Raw genomic sequence first — 18,704 nt, 5'->3', positions numbered from 1 at the left:
TATGAAAAAACAGAAGAACTGTTACAACGTGTAAATGGAATAAAACAAACAACATGTTTACTTGACCCACTTCTTGGGAAACTGATCAAGGAGCTCTTTGTATTATTAGGTCCATCAGTGCTAAATAATTAAAACTTATCAATTTCCTCTGGCACTGTTCCCCTAGCATTCAAAAAAGCGGTTATTCATCCTCTCTTTAAAAGACCTAACCTCGATCCTGACCTCATGGTAAACTACCTACTGGTGTCTCACCTTCCCTGTATTTAAAAAATCCTCGAAAAAAATGTTGCAGAGCAGTTAAATGAACACTTAGCGTCTAACAATTTATGTGAAACCTTTCAATCCGGTTTTAGGGCAAATCACTCTACGGAGACAGCCCTCGCAAAAATAACTAATGATCTATTGCTAACGATGGATTCTGAATCGTATCTATGTTGCTGCTCCTCGTTCCTTCGATACCGTCGATCATAATATTTTATTAGAGCGTCTCAAAACACGAATTGGTATGTCAGACTTAGCCCTGTCTTGGTTTAACTCTTATCTCACTGACAGGATGCAGTGCGTCTCCCGCTAGGTGACATCATACGCACATACTGTGTTAGCTTTCACTGTTATGCTGATGACACCCAACTCGACATGCTCCTAAAGCTGACCAACACGCCGGATTGTAGTCAGTTGGAGGCGTGTCTTAATGAAAATAAACAATGGATGGCCGCTAACTTTTTGCAACTCAACGCCAAAAAAAACGGAAATGCTGATTATTGGTCCTGCTAGACACCGACCTCTATTTAATAATACAACCTCAACATTTGACAACCAAACAATTAAAAAGGGGACTCGGTAAAGAATCTGGGTATTATCTTCGACCCAACTCTCTCGTTTGAGTCACACATTAAATGCGTTACTAAAACAGCCTTCTTTCATCTCCGTAATATCGCTAAAATTCGCTCCATTTTGTCCACTAACGACACTGTGATCATTATCCATGCGTTTGTTACGTCTCGTCTCGATTACTGTAACTTATTAATTTCAGGTCTCTCCATGTCTAGCATTAAAAGATTACAGTTGGTACAAAATGCGGCTGCTAGACTTTTGACAAGAACAAGAAAGTTTGATCATATTACGCCTGTACTGGCTCACCTGCACTGGCTTCCTGTGCACTTAAGATGTGACCTTACGGTTTCACTATTTACGTATAAAATACTACACTATCTAGCTCCAGCCTATCTTGCCGATTGTATTGTACCGTATTTCCCGGCAAAGGACTCCGGCTTGTTAGTGATTCCCAGAGCCCAAAAAAAGTCTGCGGGCTATAGAGCGTTTTCCATTCGGGCTCCAGTACTTTGGAATGCCCTCCCGGTAACAGTTCAAGACGCTACCTCAGTAGAAGCATTTAATTCTCATCTTAAAACTCATCTGTATACTCTATCCTTTAAATAGACCCCATTTTTAGACCAGTTGATTTGCCGTTTCTTTTCTTTTTCTCCCCTGTCCCCCGATCCCTTGTGGAGGGGGTCCGGTCCGGTGGCCATGGATGAAGTACTGGCTGTCCAGAGTCGGGACCCAGGTTGGACCGCTCGTCCAGAGTCGGGACCCAGGATGGACCGCTCGCCTGTGTATCGGCTGGGGACATCTCTGCGCTGCTGATCCGCCTCAGCTTGGGATGGTTTCCTGCTGGCTCCACTTTGGACGGGACTCTTGCTACCATATTGGATCCACTTTGGATTGGACTCTCCCACTTGTGTTAGATCCACTATGGATTGGACTTTCACAATATCATGTTAGACCCGCGCGACATCCATTGCTTTCGGTCCCCTGGTGGCGTGGGTCCTCTCCAAAGTTTCTCATAGTCATCATTGTCACTGTCACCGACGTCCCACTGGTGTGAGTTTTCCTTGCCCTTATGTGGGCTCTACCGAAGATGTTGTTGTGGTTTGTGCAGCCCTTTGAGACACTTGTGATTTAGGGCTACAGTATATAAATAAACATTGAATGATTGGTTATTGTTTTACATTGTTTTAATACTGTAAATTTGTTTGTCTACAATATGTGTCTTGTGTTTTATTCTGATTATAATCATTTATGATTAACATATAAATCACAAAATCATTCAAGGATCAAGGTAAAAAGGATCAGTAATACTTGCTGCTTATTAATTTTATGTTGGATCGATTCCAAAATTTGAAGTATTTGGTCAAATATTGAGAGGAATGATGAGTATTGGGTTGATACTAGCATGGTGCCATTGATATTCTTCATTTGTCTTGATGTTCATTTTCAAAACTATGTTTTGTTATGTTTTGCAGAGGTATAAAATGTTATATTGCACTCAAACTCAGGGAAACTGCATGATTTGTGGCCAAACATAACGTTAATGAAATCATTTTCAGTTTTTGCTTTTCTTTACGCAATTTAAGTTCAATCTGCTCAAACAATTTTGAATAGTAAAAAAAGGGAATAATAAATATTGTTACACTGTCGAATATTGTTGAATTACTCACAACACAGTCGGTTGATCAAAACATTTGTATTTGCCTAAAATCTTTGAGTGATTAAAATCATGATAAAAAAAGAAAGGCAAAATTACAAAAAAATTACAAAAATTTCTAAGTAAAACTATCGGTATCGGCAATACTGTCCCTTTATTTACTTGGTGTCAGATCAATACCAAAATGTGCAGTATCGCTAAAACATAATCTTAGTCACGTGACAACCAGTCCAAAATCTTTCTTATTCTTCACTTTGGCACTAAGTACTGTAAGTTCATATCAAGTACCAAACTGTATCGGACTGATTGTAGGATACAGGTTGCCTACTGTACTGGTTCTAGTTTCAATGGCGCCCTGTGCCAGACCCCTCTTTGAACTAATATTGAAAGTCTTCTAACTTTTGTGACTTGCTTTGCTATCCGGCCCACACAGAGTGCCAAATAAGCGCCGAATACCAATAAATAGGAACTTTTCTTACCCCTCATCCTTGCGGCGCCCCCTAAAGAATGCTGCCAATGTGGTCCATATCTAAAACTGCCGTTGGAAAAAAAAAGTACAAAATATGACTTTGTCATCATTCAGGCAGACGTTAATGCCACTGATTAACAACTTGAGTTAATATCATCACACTTCATGCATTTTACAGGAGCTTCTCAAAGCCGAGCAGCATCATTATTTAGTTGGTCGAGAAAGTTTTCTTTTCCTTCAAAAGTATGCAATATTGATGTAGTGTTTGGGTCCTGTTCAGTCCGACCCCGGGCCCTGCTGTTCTTTTACGGTCTGTTCCCTCAATACGTCCCAGAAGAGCATGCTGAGAACTGTGTGAGGAGCCAAGCGGAGGAAGACCGGACCCATGCCTTTGTATAGACCCAGCAGGCCTTCAGCCCGGCACACCTTCAGCATGCAATCCCAAAAGCCCCGGTAGAGGCGGCCCTGAGAGGAGCAGAGTGGACAAACACATTTTTGGAGCAGGGTGTGAGAGCACAGAGGGGGGAAAAGATTAGAGATGTCCGATAATGGCTTTTTTGCCGACATCCGATATTCCGATATTGTCCAACTCTTAATTACTGATTCCGATATCAATCGATACCGATATATACAGTCGTGGAATTAACACATTATCATGCCTAAATTTGTTGTGATGCCCCGCAGGATGCATTTAACAATGTAACAAGGTTTTCCAAAATAAATCAACTCAAGTTATGGAAAATAATGCCAACATGGCACTGCCATATTTATTATTGAAGTAACAAAGTGCATATTTTTTTTAACATGCCTCAAAACAGCAGCTTGGAATTTGGGACATGCTCTCCTTGAGAGAGCATGAGGAGGTTGAGATGGGTGGGGTTGGGGGCGGGGGCGAGGTGGGGGGGGGGGTTAGTGCTGCAAGGGTTTCTGGGTATTTGTTCTGTTGTGTTTCGGTACGGATGTTCTCCCGAAATGTGTTTGTCATTCTTGTTTGGTGTGGGTTCAGAGTGTGGCGCGTATTTGTAACAGTGTTAAACTTGTTTATACGGCCACCCTCAGTGTGACCTGTATGGCTGTTGACCAAGTATGCTTTGCATTCACTTGTGTGTGTGAAAAGCCGTAGATATTATGTGACTGGGCCGTCACGCAAAGGAAGTGCATTTTAGGTTTATTGTCGCGCTGTGCTTCACCCTGTACACAGCGGTGTTTGAAAAAGTCATACATTTTACTTTTTGAAACAGATATCGATAATTTTGAAACCGATACTGATCATTTCCGATCTTACATTTTAAAGCATTCATCGGGCGATAATATCGGCAGTCTGACATTATCAGACATCCCTAATTTATAATGTTTTTGTTTTTTCATATTCTAAATAAAAAAAAGCCTAATTATGTTTGGGGTCCCAATACAACAGCCCCACTTTCCCCTTCCCTGCACGCTCCCTGTCCTGGCTCCCTAGCACAATATGGCTGAAGCGGCATAAAGTAAGTCACCGATCAATTCGCCAATTTCTTTTTACGCTTGAATGTTGACACAGCACAACCCACCTCGTGAAACTCATCCACCGGCTGATTGTAGAGTCGCGTGCTGATGACGTCAAAAGGTGTCATTGTGATGGCCACAGCGACCCCGCTGATGCTGGCAGCCATCAAAGCCGTGAGCCAGCTGCCAGGGCCGAACCACTGCGAGAACGAAGGGAGAGAGATTAGCGAGCAGCCGCTCAATCACGTGCGCTCCAAAAATGGCAGCCGTTGAGCCTGCCGCCCACCTGGGAATGTGTGACCCACTCCTTGGCCGAGGTGAAGGTTGCCAGTTGAGCAGCTGAGCCGACGGCGACTCGAGGCACGGCTCCGTTCACACCCCTCCAGAGTCCGAGTAAGCCCTCTTTTCTGTATATGGTGACAAAGGCACTGGACGCTCCCTGCAATGTGAAAAGAGAATTTCTTTGATGTGCTTTTTTTTCTTTTATTAATGAACGTCTTAAAAAGCAGAATCTCATCAAGGGTCTTTGGCTAGTGTTGTTGCTGTATAGGCCGGGGTCAGCAACCCACGGCTCTTTAGCACCGCTCTAGTAGCTGCCTCGAGCAATTAAAAAAAAAAAGGAAAAAGGTGGGGGGGAAATATTTTTTGGGGTTTTGGTATGTTTTTTGTTTGAGGACAAACATGACACAAACCTTCCCAATTGTTATAAAGCCCACTGTTTTTTGGGGAAAATATATTTTGTTAGATTTCACAGTTAAAATGACACTAAACAGTCATTCTCTGCTCACGCAAACCCTTCATACAGGCACACATCCACTCATACACTCCCACATATTCTTATTGAAATATTTCTCTTTTGTTTCCATTTAAACCCCCATTATTTACTTTTTACTTTTATTTCAATTGATCTCAACTCTGTACACTGCTGCTGGAATTTAAATTTTCCTGAAGGAATCAATAAAGTACTATCTATCTACATACACACTTGAGAGAGGAGCACTCGAACGTTAACAACTCAAGGTTTACAGCAGGGGTTGGCAACCTTTACCACTCAAAATTTTGACCCGTTTCACAAAGTAAAGAAAACAATGGGAGCCACATGACTCTTTTGAAATTTATAATGAAATAATACTGCATACAGAGTTTTTTTTTGCTTTGTGCTATGTATAAACCAGGGGTCTCAGACACGCGGCCCACACCATAATATGATCATTTAATGTTAGTGCGGCCCGCAAGTTTTATATGATTGCCGCTTGACAGCGTCACACCTGCCAACCCTCCCAATTTTCCCGGGAGACTCCCGACTTTCAGAGTAACTATTCTCTCGGATGTACGCTGGTGTTCACCCAATGATTGCACTACCGCTAGTGACCTCTACAGCTTGTACAAGTAACTTGCCAGCCCAAAGAGTTGTTTGACGAGGCTATTGCAGTCACACGTAAGAGACTGCAAGGCATCCTTATTCAACAGCCATACAGGTCACACTGAGGGTGGACGTTTAAACAACTTTAACACTCTTACTAATATGCGCCACACAGTGAACCCACACCAAACAAGAATGACAAACACATTTCAAGAGAACATCCGCACTATAACACAACATAAACACGACAGAACAAATACCCAGAATCCCATGTATCCCTGACTCTTCCGGCTACATTATACACCCAGCTACCACCAACCAAACACCCCCCCCCCCCCCTTCCCCTCCGTGCGTCGGTTGAGGTGGGCGGGGTTGGGTGTATAATGGAGCCCAGAAAAGTCAGGGATACATGGGATTCTGGGTATTTGTTCTGTCGTGTTTATGTTGTGTTATAGTGAGGATGTTCTCCTGAAATGTGTTTGTCATTCTCGTTTGGTGTGGGTTCACAGTGTGGCGCATATTAGTAAGAGTGTTAAAGTTGTTTATATCACAACCCTCAGTGTAACCTGTATGGCTGTTGAGCAAGTATGCCTTGCAGTAGCGTATGCATCCAGATGGAGGTCGCATCCAAAATGTGACCGGCCGGTCGCCACGCAGATTGCATGGTGGTAATCATGAAGGTAGAAAAGCGCTATACAAGTACAACCCATTTATTTATTTAATCCTGGCGCGATGACATGTTTTTTTTCGTGTTTTCTCCTTTTTTAAACCGTTCAATTAAGTGTTTTTTTTCATCATTTATTCTTTACCAAAAAACTTTCCATAAAAGGACAAAAAATGTACAACTGAATGAAAGACAGAAATACCCTTTTTTATATACATACATTCCTTTGTAGATCTAAATAAGTGCTTTTTGGATATTCTGCGTTTTTTACATCCTCACACAAAATCTAGAACTAAGGATTCAAGTTTTTGGAAAAATTCTGCACGAATTAGAATTGGTAAATTTTGAAAAAGATAAATACATTTTGGCAGAGTGCTCATTCTGATAGCATTCACTCTACCTAACATAGAGAGAGGTAGGGTCTTCAAATACTCAATAAACATTTTCAGTTTCTCAAAGGCTTCAGTAAAGTTCAACTATAATAATGATTCATAATTTTTAGATATTTTTAAGCCAAGATAGGATATGTAATTTTCTGCGACTTTAACTGGATTTTGACTGATCTTAACATTATCTCCTAGGAACATAAGCTCACTTTTGGACCAGTTTATTTTATAACCAGATAGTCTACCAAAAGAGTCTACATATTCTAAAAGAAGTGGTAATGCAATTTCTGGCTCAGTAAGTGTAACAAGAACATCATCTGCATAAAGTGAGATGAGACTCTCTGATGAGCCCACTGAAAATCCTTTAATATTAGAGTTCATTCTTAAACCAAAAGCCAGTGGTTCGAGGGCAAAATTGAAAAGTAAGGGCGAAAGGCTGTCACCCTGTCTCACGCCGCGATGTAATTCAAAACTATCCGATATTACATTACATTATTAGTTATGACATATGATTTTGGTGCAAAATAAATTATTTTAACCCATTTTATAAAATTTTCTCCCAACCCAAATAATTTGAGAACATAAAAAAGATAAGCCCACTCAATTGAATAAAAAGCTTTATGAGCATCCAGTCAGGACGGCAGCCTTTTTGTTTCCTATGCAGTCTCAGTACAACACGTTCAGTAATCTCCGTACATTGCCAAAGGAAGGTCTGTCCAGGATGAAACCGACCTGATCCGGATGAATAATTTCTGTTATGTGGTTGCTTAACCTTGTTGCGAGTACCTTAGTTAGAATCTTATGGTCTAAATTAAGCAGGGAGATGAGTCTATAATTGGCTGGATCGAGTGGATTTTTTCCCCTTTTTTGGTATTATACATATATGGGCTTCATACAAAGAGCTTGGAAGTTTATTGTTTACGAAAGAATCATTTAACATTCTGAGTATTATAGGGGAAAGTGCACTAAAAGCTTGATAAAACTGCTTTTTGCAGTTCTTCAGTTGAAATAGTGTTGTCTGAAGAATTCTGATGGATATATTAATAGTGTATTGTGTACAGATAGATGAAGTAGTAGTGTATTGTGTACAGAGAGACATACTAAGGTGTATTGTGTACATATAGATACACTTTAATAGTAGTATATTGTGTACAAAGATATACTAATAGTGTATTGTGTACAGAGAGAAATACTAGTATAGATATAATAGTAATGTAGTGTGTACATAAAGCTATAGTAGTTGTGTATTGTATACATATAGATATAGTAGTAATTTATTGTGTACAGAGTGAAATACTGGTAAAGATATACAAGGTGATGGGTTAAATGCAGAGAATAATTTCGCCACCCCTAGTGTGTGTGTGACAATCATTGGTACTTTAACTTTAACTTAAGTAGTAGTGTATTGTGTACAGGGATACTGTAAATACCAGTACAGACATATGAGTAGTGTATTGTGTACAATTTAGATATAGTGTTGGGGAATGTGTACATATATATATATATATACATATATATATACTGTATATATATATATACTGTGTATATATATATATATACATATATATATACATATACACACACACACAGTATATATACAGTATATATAGTAGTGTATTGTGTACAGAGTGAAATACTAGTATAGATATAGTAGTAGTGTATTGTGTACATATAGATATAATAGTAGTCTATCGTGTACAGGGAGAAATACAAGTATAGACCAAGTAGTAGTGTATTGTGTACAGATAGACATACTAGTAGTGTACTGTGTACATACAGATACAGTTTAGTAGTAGTATATTGTGTACATATATATAATAATAGTGTATTGTGTCCAGAAAAAAATACTAGTATAGATATAATAGTAGTGTAGTGTGTACATAAAGCTATAGTAGTAGTGTATTGTGTACAGACATACTGTAAATACTAGTACAGACAAAATAGTTGTGTATCGTGTAGTAGTGTAGTAGTAGTAGTGTGTATGTTATTTATAGTGTTGGGGAATGTGTACATACTGTATAGATATAGTAGTAGTGTATCGTGCACAGGGTGAAATACTAGTATAGATATAATAGTAGTGTATTGTGTACATATAAATATAGTGGTAGTCTATCGTGTACAGAGAGAAATACAAGTATAGACGAAGTAGTAGTGTATTGTGTACAGATAGATGTATTAGTAGTATATTGTGTACATATAGATGTAGTAGTGTATTGTGTACAGATAGATGAAGTAGTAGTGTATTTTGTACAGAGAGACATACTAGTAGGGTATTTTGTACAAATAGATACAGTTTAACAGTCGTATATTTTGTACATTAGATAGATTACATAGTACTTTATTTATTCCGTCAGGAAAATTTTAATTTTCAGCACAATCCCATTCAAGATCAGACAAACATTACAGGGAGACAGAACAGGATCGCTGACGGGTCTGCCGGCTTCCAGCGCCCCTTACAAAAAAGATGAGACACAGGTAAACAAGGGTGGGGGAATGGGAGAAAAAAATAGAAGATTAAAATAAAATAAAAAAATCGGTCTTAGCCTGGGCCCCGGAGAGGGGGTGCAGACTGAGGCCAAGGGGAAAAAACAACTCATAGCCATAGTACACATCCCTCTTACATGTGTGTAAGAGGGAAACATTAAACATCAAAGAACACAGAGGACATTAAAGACATTAATGTCCTCCACCCCATCGTCCGCTGGGGTGGAGGGAGGATGGCCAGAGACAGGAGCAGACCCAAAAAAGCAACCAAGACAGCTGACTCCACTCTCGGCCAGTGTCCAGATAGATATACTAATAGTGTATTGAGAAATACTAGTATAGATATAATAGTGTAGTGTGTATGTAAAGCTATAGTAGTAGTGTACTGTGTACATATATAGTAGTAATGTATTTTGTACATATAGATATAGTAGTTGTGTACTGTGTGCATATAGATATCGTAGTAGGGTATCGAGTACATATTGATATAGTAGTTGTGTACTGTGTACATATAGCTATAGTAGTAGTGTATTGAGTACATATAGATATACGAGTAGTGTAGTGTGTACATGTAGATATAGTAGTAGTGCATGGTGTACATATAGATATAGTAGCAGTGTATTGTGTACAGAGAGAAGTAAGTAAGTGTAGAGACATACTAGAAGTGTATTGTGTGTATAGTAGTAGTGTATTGAGTACATATTGATATAATAGTAGTGTAGTGTGTACATATAGATATAGTACTAGTCTATTGAGTACATGTAGATATAGAAGTAGTGTATTGAGTACATTTTGATATAATAGTAGTGTAGTGTGTACAGAGAGACATACTAGAAGTGTATTGTGTACATATCAGTAGTGTATTGAGTACATATAGATACAGTGTGTGTATTGCATAGTAATTAGTGTGTTGTTCCTACCAGATGGTTATGCTGATGGCCGACTGCAATTGCTTCCACTGTTTGAGCCTGCAGGTGCGTCTTCACCTTCCAAAGACAAAACATTAAAAATGTGCACATAAGAGGTTGAAAAACGAGCGGGAGACCAACTTACCAGGTAAGCAGGAGAAGCAACGACCGCTCCGAGGGCTCCGGCCCCCGCGCCTGACAGGACACTTCCTCCATGGTACGAGGTGACGCCCAGGGCTTCGCAATAAGAATAGGAGCCCAGCCTCACCCCGTTCATCACCCCCTGGTACACCAACCCCACTGAGAGCCCCTTCTGCAGACCCCGCAGCCCGTCTGTGCACCCCACCACCCACAGAGCCTGGAGGACCCCGCGGTAGTGCCTCTGGTAGGTTCCAGCTGCACGCAGCTCTCCTTGAAGCTGCAAGCGCGTCTTGACCACCTCTAGAGGGTTGGTGAAGACGCAGGCGGCGCAGCACGCCAAGGCACCGAGGGCAAAGTCCAGAGGAGGCCAGACGGTCGGACGGGGCGGCGAGGGGACGAAAATGCTGGCGGTTACAGGCGACACGGTGGACGCCATTGTGTGACGACAGGCCTAAGAAATCAGCAGGAGTGGACTTGTTGTCATCTCATACAGCTGACACTTTGTCCTCCTGGTGATAAGCGAGTGTGTGTGTGTATCTACACAGGGAGGGAAGTAAAACAAGAATGCTGTCAGTCATACTGTTTTTCCACCTTGGCTTTCCTTCATTAAGACAGGCGTCCTCTGCAAGACAAAGTATTGCTTTCATTGTCTCCATGCACAAAAATATGTTACGAAAAAAATTACAGCTGCCTTAAAGCCCAACTAAATGCTTTCAGTTTTGGTTAATTTTGGCGGCACCAGTGGACCAAAGCGGTAGTGTTTTGCCAGAAGGAAGACCACATTTCCAATGATGACTAGTGCAAAGAGTGTCAGACTGACATGACGTCTGCTGTAATACTGGCACAAATATGACATCTCTAAGGCAGTGTTTTTCAACCATTGTGCCGTGGCACACTAGTGTACCGTGAGATACAGTCTGGTGTGCTGTGGGAGATTATGTAATTTCACCTAATTGGGTTAAAAATATTTTTTGCAAACCAGTAGTTATAATCCACAAATAATGTGCCGTTGTTGAGTGTCTGTGTTGTCTAGGGCACGGCAGAGTAACTATGTAATACTCTTCCATATCAGCAGGTGGCAGCAGGTAGCTAATTGCTTTGTAGATGTCGGAACATGGTTTGTCGCGATCACAATATGCGGGAGGCAGCGTACAGGTAAAAATGTATCTAACACTTCAACCAAAAACAAATAATAGGCGAGTGCCGCTAAGAAAAGGGATTGAAGCTTAGGGAAGGCTATGCAAAAGGAAACTAAAACTGAACTAGCTGCAAAGTAAACAAAAACAGAATGCTGGACGACAGCAAAGACTTACAGGGTGTAGAGCAGACGGCGCTCAGATAGTATATCCGTACATGACATGACAATCAACAATGTGCCCACAAAGAAGGATAGTGTACGCACAACTAATATAGTCTTGATTGCGAAAACAAAGCAGGTGCGAGGAATAGCGTTCAAGGAAGATAAGAGACTGCTACAGGAAAATACAAACAAAAGAGGAAAAGTCACCAAAATAGGAGCGCAAGACAAGAACTAAAACACTACACACAGGAAAACACCAAAGAACTCAAAATAAGTCACGGTTTGATGTGACAGGTGGTGACAGTACACCTACTTTGAGACAAGAGCTATAGAAATGCATGCTTGGTGTCCGGCAGAAAAGCCAGACATCAAACACAAGGAGAAAACACAGATTACAGAAAATAAATTCGTATTATCCCACAGGGGGAATACAGAATGTCAAAACGTAAGTTTAAGAAAGGAGGGACTGCTGGCGTAACCTAAAGCGCCCAAATAAATATTTGTTACTTTGGGAAAATAGGTCTACATGGTCGTGAAATATGCGCTCCCAGGGCACGATCTGCGGCATATTGCAGTAGCAGCTAATGCATTGCCATTGTGTGCGTGCATGCGCGCGTGCATGCGCGCGTGCACGCACTCGGTACTTTGACATGTCTATATATTGCTGATTTTTTTCTATGTCTGTCTGACTGTCGGACTTATCTATATATATCTATATCTATCTATCTATCTATCTATTTATCTATTTATCTATTATATTAATTTAACATTAGACAATAGAAGTAAGGGAACTTGTCACACTTAACTAAAAATAGGCCACCCTAAGGGTGCTCTGGAGCACTTGTAGATTTTGCTCTTACCTATTAACAAATCTGAGCTAAGAAAACATTGGTAAATACAAAAATCTCCTTAAAAACTTTGTAAAAGGGCCGAAGAACAAAATGTGTTCTTAAGAACGGTTGCTGAATGGGGCCCAATTTTCACCACCTTAAAACTTGACAGAAACAACTACGTTTGAAGTGACAAACTTGCCATCCAAACAATACCCCGTTTGTTGACAAGAACCTACGGCCATAGAAGCACTTTCAATATATTCATTAAGCAGAGGTTAACATAAACCAGTGAACGACTCAAATGAGCTGACATCAGATCCGACAAACTGCTGATGCTAGCTTGTTAAGTTAACAAAAACAGATCAAGCTATGCCTGTGAGACTCAGACTAACCGTGGACCCGCTGACGTCACACGTCACGAGGCAACAGGCACTGTCTTTTAAAAGCCACACGTACAGACGCTTACGCAACTAGTGCACTAATCGCTAGCTGGCAACTAGTACTCAAATAGATAGCAGTATGTATATCGCTAGCTAGCAACTAATGCGCTAATTGCTCACTGGCAACTAGTGCGCTAATAACTAGCTGGCAACTAGTACTCAAATAGTTAGCTAGCAATGAGAGTGCAAACCGCTAGCTATAAACTACAGCACTAATCACTAACTAGTAACAAGAGCGCTAATCACTAACTGGCAAACTAGAGTACTCTTCGCTTGCAGGCAACTGGCACGGTAATCGCTAGCTGACAAATAGTCTGCAAATTGCTAGCTGGCAACTAGAGCACAAATCGCTAGTTGGCAATTACAATTCTAATTTCTAGCTATTTTAAAGGGGAACTGTACTTTTTGGGGAATTTTGCCCATCGTTCACAATCGTTATGAGAGACAAAACAAAAGGGTTTTTTTTTTTTTTTTTGCATTCTAATATGTAAAAAATGGCTCGTTCTCAGTCGCTAGTAATTCAGCTAATCAGTTCTACCTCTTAATCATTTTAAAAATGCCTTCAATACTTCATTTACCTTCCATAACCTGTATAATACCCAAGCTTTAGCGACATTGTTATTGTAAGAGCCAACAGTGAGAAACTCTTTTACGGTATAAGCCATAAAAGCCGGAAAAAGACAAGCTGCCTTCTACGACTACACAAAACGCATTTGACTTTGTAATGCACAACACTGTGATAAGACATTAATTTGTGCCGACTGAAAAACAGGAACACTCATATTACAGTTTCTGTAAAGTATTAGCCCACATTTCATGTTTTGTTTGTACACATATAGCCAGACACCGTATGTACTGTAGATTCAATAACACGCATGACGTTCTGCATGTAACATGAACTATATTAAAGTACGACTCAATCGATGGGACAGTTGTGCGTTTGTTCTAGCTGGCCAGGAACGTTTTTTCCAGTTTATTTGGGTAAGCACTCCAATAATGACAAATTAGCATGGTTCCAAGTTCCACATTTACAAAGTCAGTTTCATCTTACTCACTCTTCTTTTGTCTGCTCCAACATCTCACCTTTTCTATAAGCCTCAGTATATTCAGCTTCAAAAATATAAAGTTGTGAATCCTCATTTGTCCAAAAATAGTCATCTTTGTTGTCTGTTATCGATTGTGCTATGGAGCACACACACACACACACACACACACACACACACACACACACACGCACACACACACACATACTGGTTATCATTTGGAATGGGTACCAAGTTTTTGATCATCACTTGTGGGGACCACCCTTTCTACAGGTTGAAGAAGCGTGAGCAGAGCAGCGAATGCAGTACCAGGTACAGCCCGATGAGGAGGTTCCTATGCAAATGTCACTCAAACTAACTAGTACACATCTTCAGAATGGATCTGACTATCAATTAAAAAGGTTTCCCTTTAGGAGACCTGTTTTTTTGTCCCTATACCGTCAGAGGTCCCCTAAAGGTGACTGTGTAAACAGAGCGATGTCCCCATTAAGTAAGCATTGCCAGAACACACACACGGACACACGCACGCCCCCCCCCCCCCCCCCCACACACACACACACCCTTTTTTGCCCGAAAGTAGCAACACACAGCTGGAAACACAAATCAATGCGCTGAAGAAATCAGAAACTGGCATTGCGTAAAATGATCAAATTACGGTAAACATTGAACATATTACACATTGTTATGAACGTGTCTGTTACTACATTATATATATATACACTTGCAGTGTGTATTTATTTGTAAAATGTTGGGGGGTTTTGAGGTTGTTTTGGAGGGCTTTGAAGGCTACAACGGTGACTCCCATTATTGCATCTTTCAAGCGTTTTTTTTATCATATTTAAAATCCTTGTCTCTCATAATTGTTGGGAAAGATTGACATAATTCCAAAAAAAGTGTATTTCCCCTTTGTACATGAACACAATCATATGGTTGTTTTATGTTTTCATTTTAAAACTGCGAGATAAGCTCCAGCACCCCAGAGACCCCGAGAGGGACAAGGGGTAAAAAATGGATAGATGGATATTTTTTAGCTGCTATACCAGGCTTGGGCAATCATTTTGACTAAGGGGGCCAAATTTAGAGAAAGAAATGTGTCTGAGGGCCGGTATATCTATTTTTAGGAACACTAATACAAAACCTCACAATAATGTCTGATTGAATGCTAAAAATGTTTTGAAAGACATCCTTAAAAAAACGGAATGAAATTTTAAATTTTTCTATGAACGAGAAGACACTGAATATTGACAACATATCATCACACCCCCTCTCGATCGACATATTTTACAATCAAGCAAAACGCGACAAAAATGCGACAAACTGCGATATTTGCGACAAACTGCGATATTTGAACGCAAAGGGTAAAAATACAATATACAATCTGATATATAACTAAGCTTTAGAACTTTGTTGTGAAAATCTTCTGCCACGTCTGTCCCTGTTACCCACATTTCAGGCTGACACTCTGTGGAAACGCTCCGTACCCCCACTGCTCGGTGCCTTGTCTAAGCTGCTGTGACTTAGATTACCATAGTAACTCATTAATTACTATAGTAACTACTATATCATGCAAAAAAGCGAAGATTCCAAGCATTGAAATACTTGGTATAGTTGAAGACGGTCATTTAAAAACATCACTGCACATCATAATGGCAGCTACAGTTGTGATCAAAATCATTCAACCCCCACACAATTTTGGTGTTTTAGCAAGTTGGACATTTATTCCGTATTTTTTTTATAGTCATATCAAATAAAGATGCATTAAATAGACAAATGCAACTTGAATTACATTATATTTTGTAACATACCAAACAGTGTCATTTCTCTTAATATCTCATTGACAAAATTATCCAACCCCTTGAAGATCATAACTCTTAAGAACAGAATTTGAATACAGTCTTTTCAATCAGGTGCTGAAAACACCTGTAGATGTGATTAGAACCATAACGAGCAACAATTAAACTAATTGAAAAAGACTGTGACGCTCAGCTTCTTGGAGATGGTCAATGGTGTATTTGCAACATGGTGAAGTCCAGGGAGTGGTGAAAGAAGTCAAGAGAGGAGGTAATTTCTCTTCATAAGAAAGGATATGGATATATGAAAATAGCAAAGACATTACACATTCCAAAAGAAACAGTTGGGAGCAATAATTCGCAAGTTTAAAGGTAAAGGCACAGTGGAAACACTACCTGGGCGTGGTAGAAAGAGGATGCTGTGTGCAACTGCTGTCCGGTATTTGAAGCGTACAGTGGTGAAAAACCCCCGGGTAACAGTTGAGGAACCACAACAGGACATTGCAGAGGGGGGAACGCAGGTTTCGTCCCAGACAATAAGGCGCACACTACGAGATGAAGGCCTCCATGCCATAACTCCCAGGCACACCATACTTCTGACTATCAGGCACAAGAAAAATAGACCCCAGTATGCCAAAAATCATCTGGACAAACCCCAGAAGTTTTGGGAAACTGTTCTATGGAGTGATGATACAAAACTGGAACTCTTTGGGCCTATGAATCAACGTTATGTCTGGAGGAGAAAAAATTAAGCTTACAAAGAGAAGAACACCTTGCCTACTGTTAAGCATGGTGGGGGGTCAAGCATGCTCTGGAGCTGTTTCTCTGCCTCAGGTACCGGGAATCTCCAGCGCGTTCAAGGCATTATGAATTCTATTTCCTAGCAGGATATATAAGCTGCAAATGTCATGAAGTCAGTGACGAAGCTGAGGCTTGGGAGACGTTGGACCTTCCAACAGGACAACGATCCAGCAGGATATATTAGCTGCAAATGTCATGAAGTCACTGACAAAGCTGAGGCTTGGGAGACGTTGGACCTTCCAACAGGACAACGATCCCAAGCATACCTCCAAATCAACATCAGAGTGGTTGCAGAAGAAGGGCTGGAAGACTCTGGAGTTGCCTTCACAGTCGCCAGACCTAAATCCTATAGAAAACCTGTTTTGGGACTTGAAGAAGGCAGTTGCAGCACGCAAGCCCAAGAATATGAATGAACTGGAGGCCTTTGCCCAAGAGGAATGGGCTAAAATACCTGTAGATCGTTGCAAGAGGCTTGTGTCCGGTTATGTATCACGTTTGAAGGATGTAATTACTGCCAAAGGGTGTTCTACTACGTACTAAAGATGCATGTAACTAGGGGGTTGAATCATTTTGTCAATGAGACATTAAGAAAAATGTCCTTTTTTGGTATTTTGTAAAATACAGTGTTACAATTTAAGTTGCATTTGTCTATTTGACACATCTTTATTTGATATGACCATAAACAAAATACGGAATAAATGTCCAACTAGCTAAAACACCAAAATTGTGTGGGGGTTGAATAATTTAGATCACAACTGTTCAGTTTGCATCTAAAACATCTAAAAAAAATTATTTGGGAATGTCCGGCGGGCCAGATTGAATGCTGCATGTGGCCCCCGGGTCTTAATTTTCCCAGGTCTGTGCTATACAAAAACCATCCTTAAACCTTTCACCCTCATGTCCCAAACAGTCCACAACGTTAAACTAACCCTTTGATATCCTTTTTAAGAATAACATTTTTTATGTATTTTATTTTCTCATTAGAACCCCTAATTTTTTAATGTTATTTTAGGAGGTCCTCATATGAGACACATTCCCTGTAACAGGAGTAAACGGAGATAGTGCAGGTAAATGCAAATCTTCGTGTAAACACCTTGCAATACAGGGAATTTTTTAAATAATGGACATTTTTAAAAACCTTGGACCGAGTTTCAAACGATCAGCCAACAAGAGTCCCACAATCATATTGGTACCCCAAAGTGCTTCTAAGGTATTAAGACATTAGCAGTATACAACAATTCAAACTAGCGCTCAATCACATGATAAACCACACGTCCTCTCAATGCTTACTTGGCGATCACGTCAAATTGTCCATTCTTCCCCTCTAATGTAAACATGTGTCCACTTCCAAAGTCATTGTCACTGACCCCGCCCACCACCTCGGGAAGCAGCCAATAGGCATACATGCCTGTCCGGTACCTCACCCGCCCATCAATGTCAACCAATCAGTGTGCAGAATGCTCAAACGAGTCCCCCTCCCTCTCTGGGTAAAAGGTTACCGTTGGTCGGGGGGAGGGGGTTAGTAAAGTGTCCAATGACCCTGAAGATATTATGAAAATAAATATTATTTATTGCCTGAACTATCATTCAACTATGCGGTTGACTGATAAAATGTCTTCATAACCAATGAAGCGGATTCTGATCAAAAATGTTACTGAGTCCGGTGTATTTTTTTCCAGCCACTAGAGGGCGATGCTTAAAATAAATCCATCCATCCATTTTACTACCGCTTGTCCCTTTCAGGGTCGCTGGATTCTATCTCAAATCAGTTTTCTATATTAACGGATAGCAGTGGGAGAGTGGCCGTGCGCAACCCGAGGGTCCCTGGTTCAAATCTCACCTAGTACCAACCTCGTCACGTCCGTTGTGTCCTGAGCAAGACACTTCACCCTTGCTCCTGATGGGTGCTGGTTGGCGCCTTGCATGGCAGCTCCCTCCATCAGTGTGTGAATGGGTAAATGTGGAAGTAGTGTCAAAGCGCTTTGAGTACCTTGAAGGTAGAAAAGCGCTATACAAGTACAACCCATTTATCATTTAATCATTAAATTAATTGTAAATTGAATCAATGCAAATTTAATAATAGATCAGTTTTTCCTCATTTCAAAGTAT

The 18,704-nt window shown here is 40.5% G+C and overlaps 1 protein-coding gene and 1 long non-coding RNA gene across 3 annotated transcripts; one reads left to right on the top strand and one right to left on the bottom strand.

Annotated features, from left to right (window-relative positions):
• Positions 1–2,511: 2,511 nt before the first annotated feature.
• slc25a34 (solute carrier family 25 member 34) lies at positions 2,512–17,995 on the bottom strand. Of its 2 annotated transcripts, XM_061874245.1 has the most exons (7): positions 17,886–17,935; positions 14,045–14,143; positions 10,393–10,925; positions 10,260–10,325; positions 4,729–4,881; positions 4,508–4,642; positions 2,512–3,422 (listed from the first exon to the last, which is right to left on the bottom strand). In XM_061874245.1, the coding sequence occupies exons 3-7, from the start codon at positions 10,822–10,824 to the stop codon at positions 3,234–3,236; spliced, it is 975 nt and encodes a 324-aa protein (XP_061730229.1). In that variant the 5' UTR covers positions 10,825–10,925; positions 14,045–14,143; positions 17,886–17,935; the 3' UTR covers positions 2,512–3,233. The 2 variants fall into 2 exon arrangements, with proteins under 2 accessions (XP_061730229.1, XP_061730228.1); XM_061874244.1 differs by lacking the exon at positions 14,045–14,143 and having other exon boundaries at positions 17,886–17,995.
• LOC133534922 (uncharacterized) lies at positions 4,499–14,100 on the top strand. Its single transcript, XR_009802099.1, has 2 exons — positions 4,499–4,835; positions 10,263–14,100. It is a non-coding gene; the product is annotated as an uncharacterized LOC133534922 (long non-coding RNA).
• Positions 17,996–18,704: the final 709 nt, after the last annotated feature.

Source organism: Nerophis ophidion, linkage group LG16 (assembly GCF_033978795.1).
Source record: "Nerophis ophidion isolate RoL-2023_Sa linkage group LG16, RoL_Noph_v1.0, whole genome shotgun sequence".
In the NCBI taxonomy this organism is placed as follows: Eukaryota; Metazoa; Chordata; class Actinopteri; order Syngnathiformes; family Syngnathidae; genus Nerophis; species Nerophis ophidion.
Note: the sequence above shows the minus strand (reverse complement) of the source record. Positions and strands in the feature narration are given on the sequence as shown.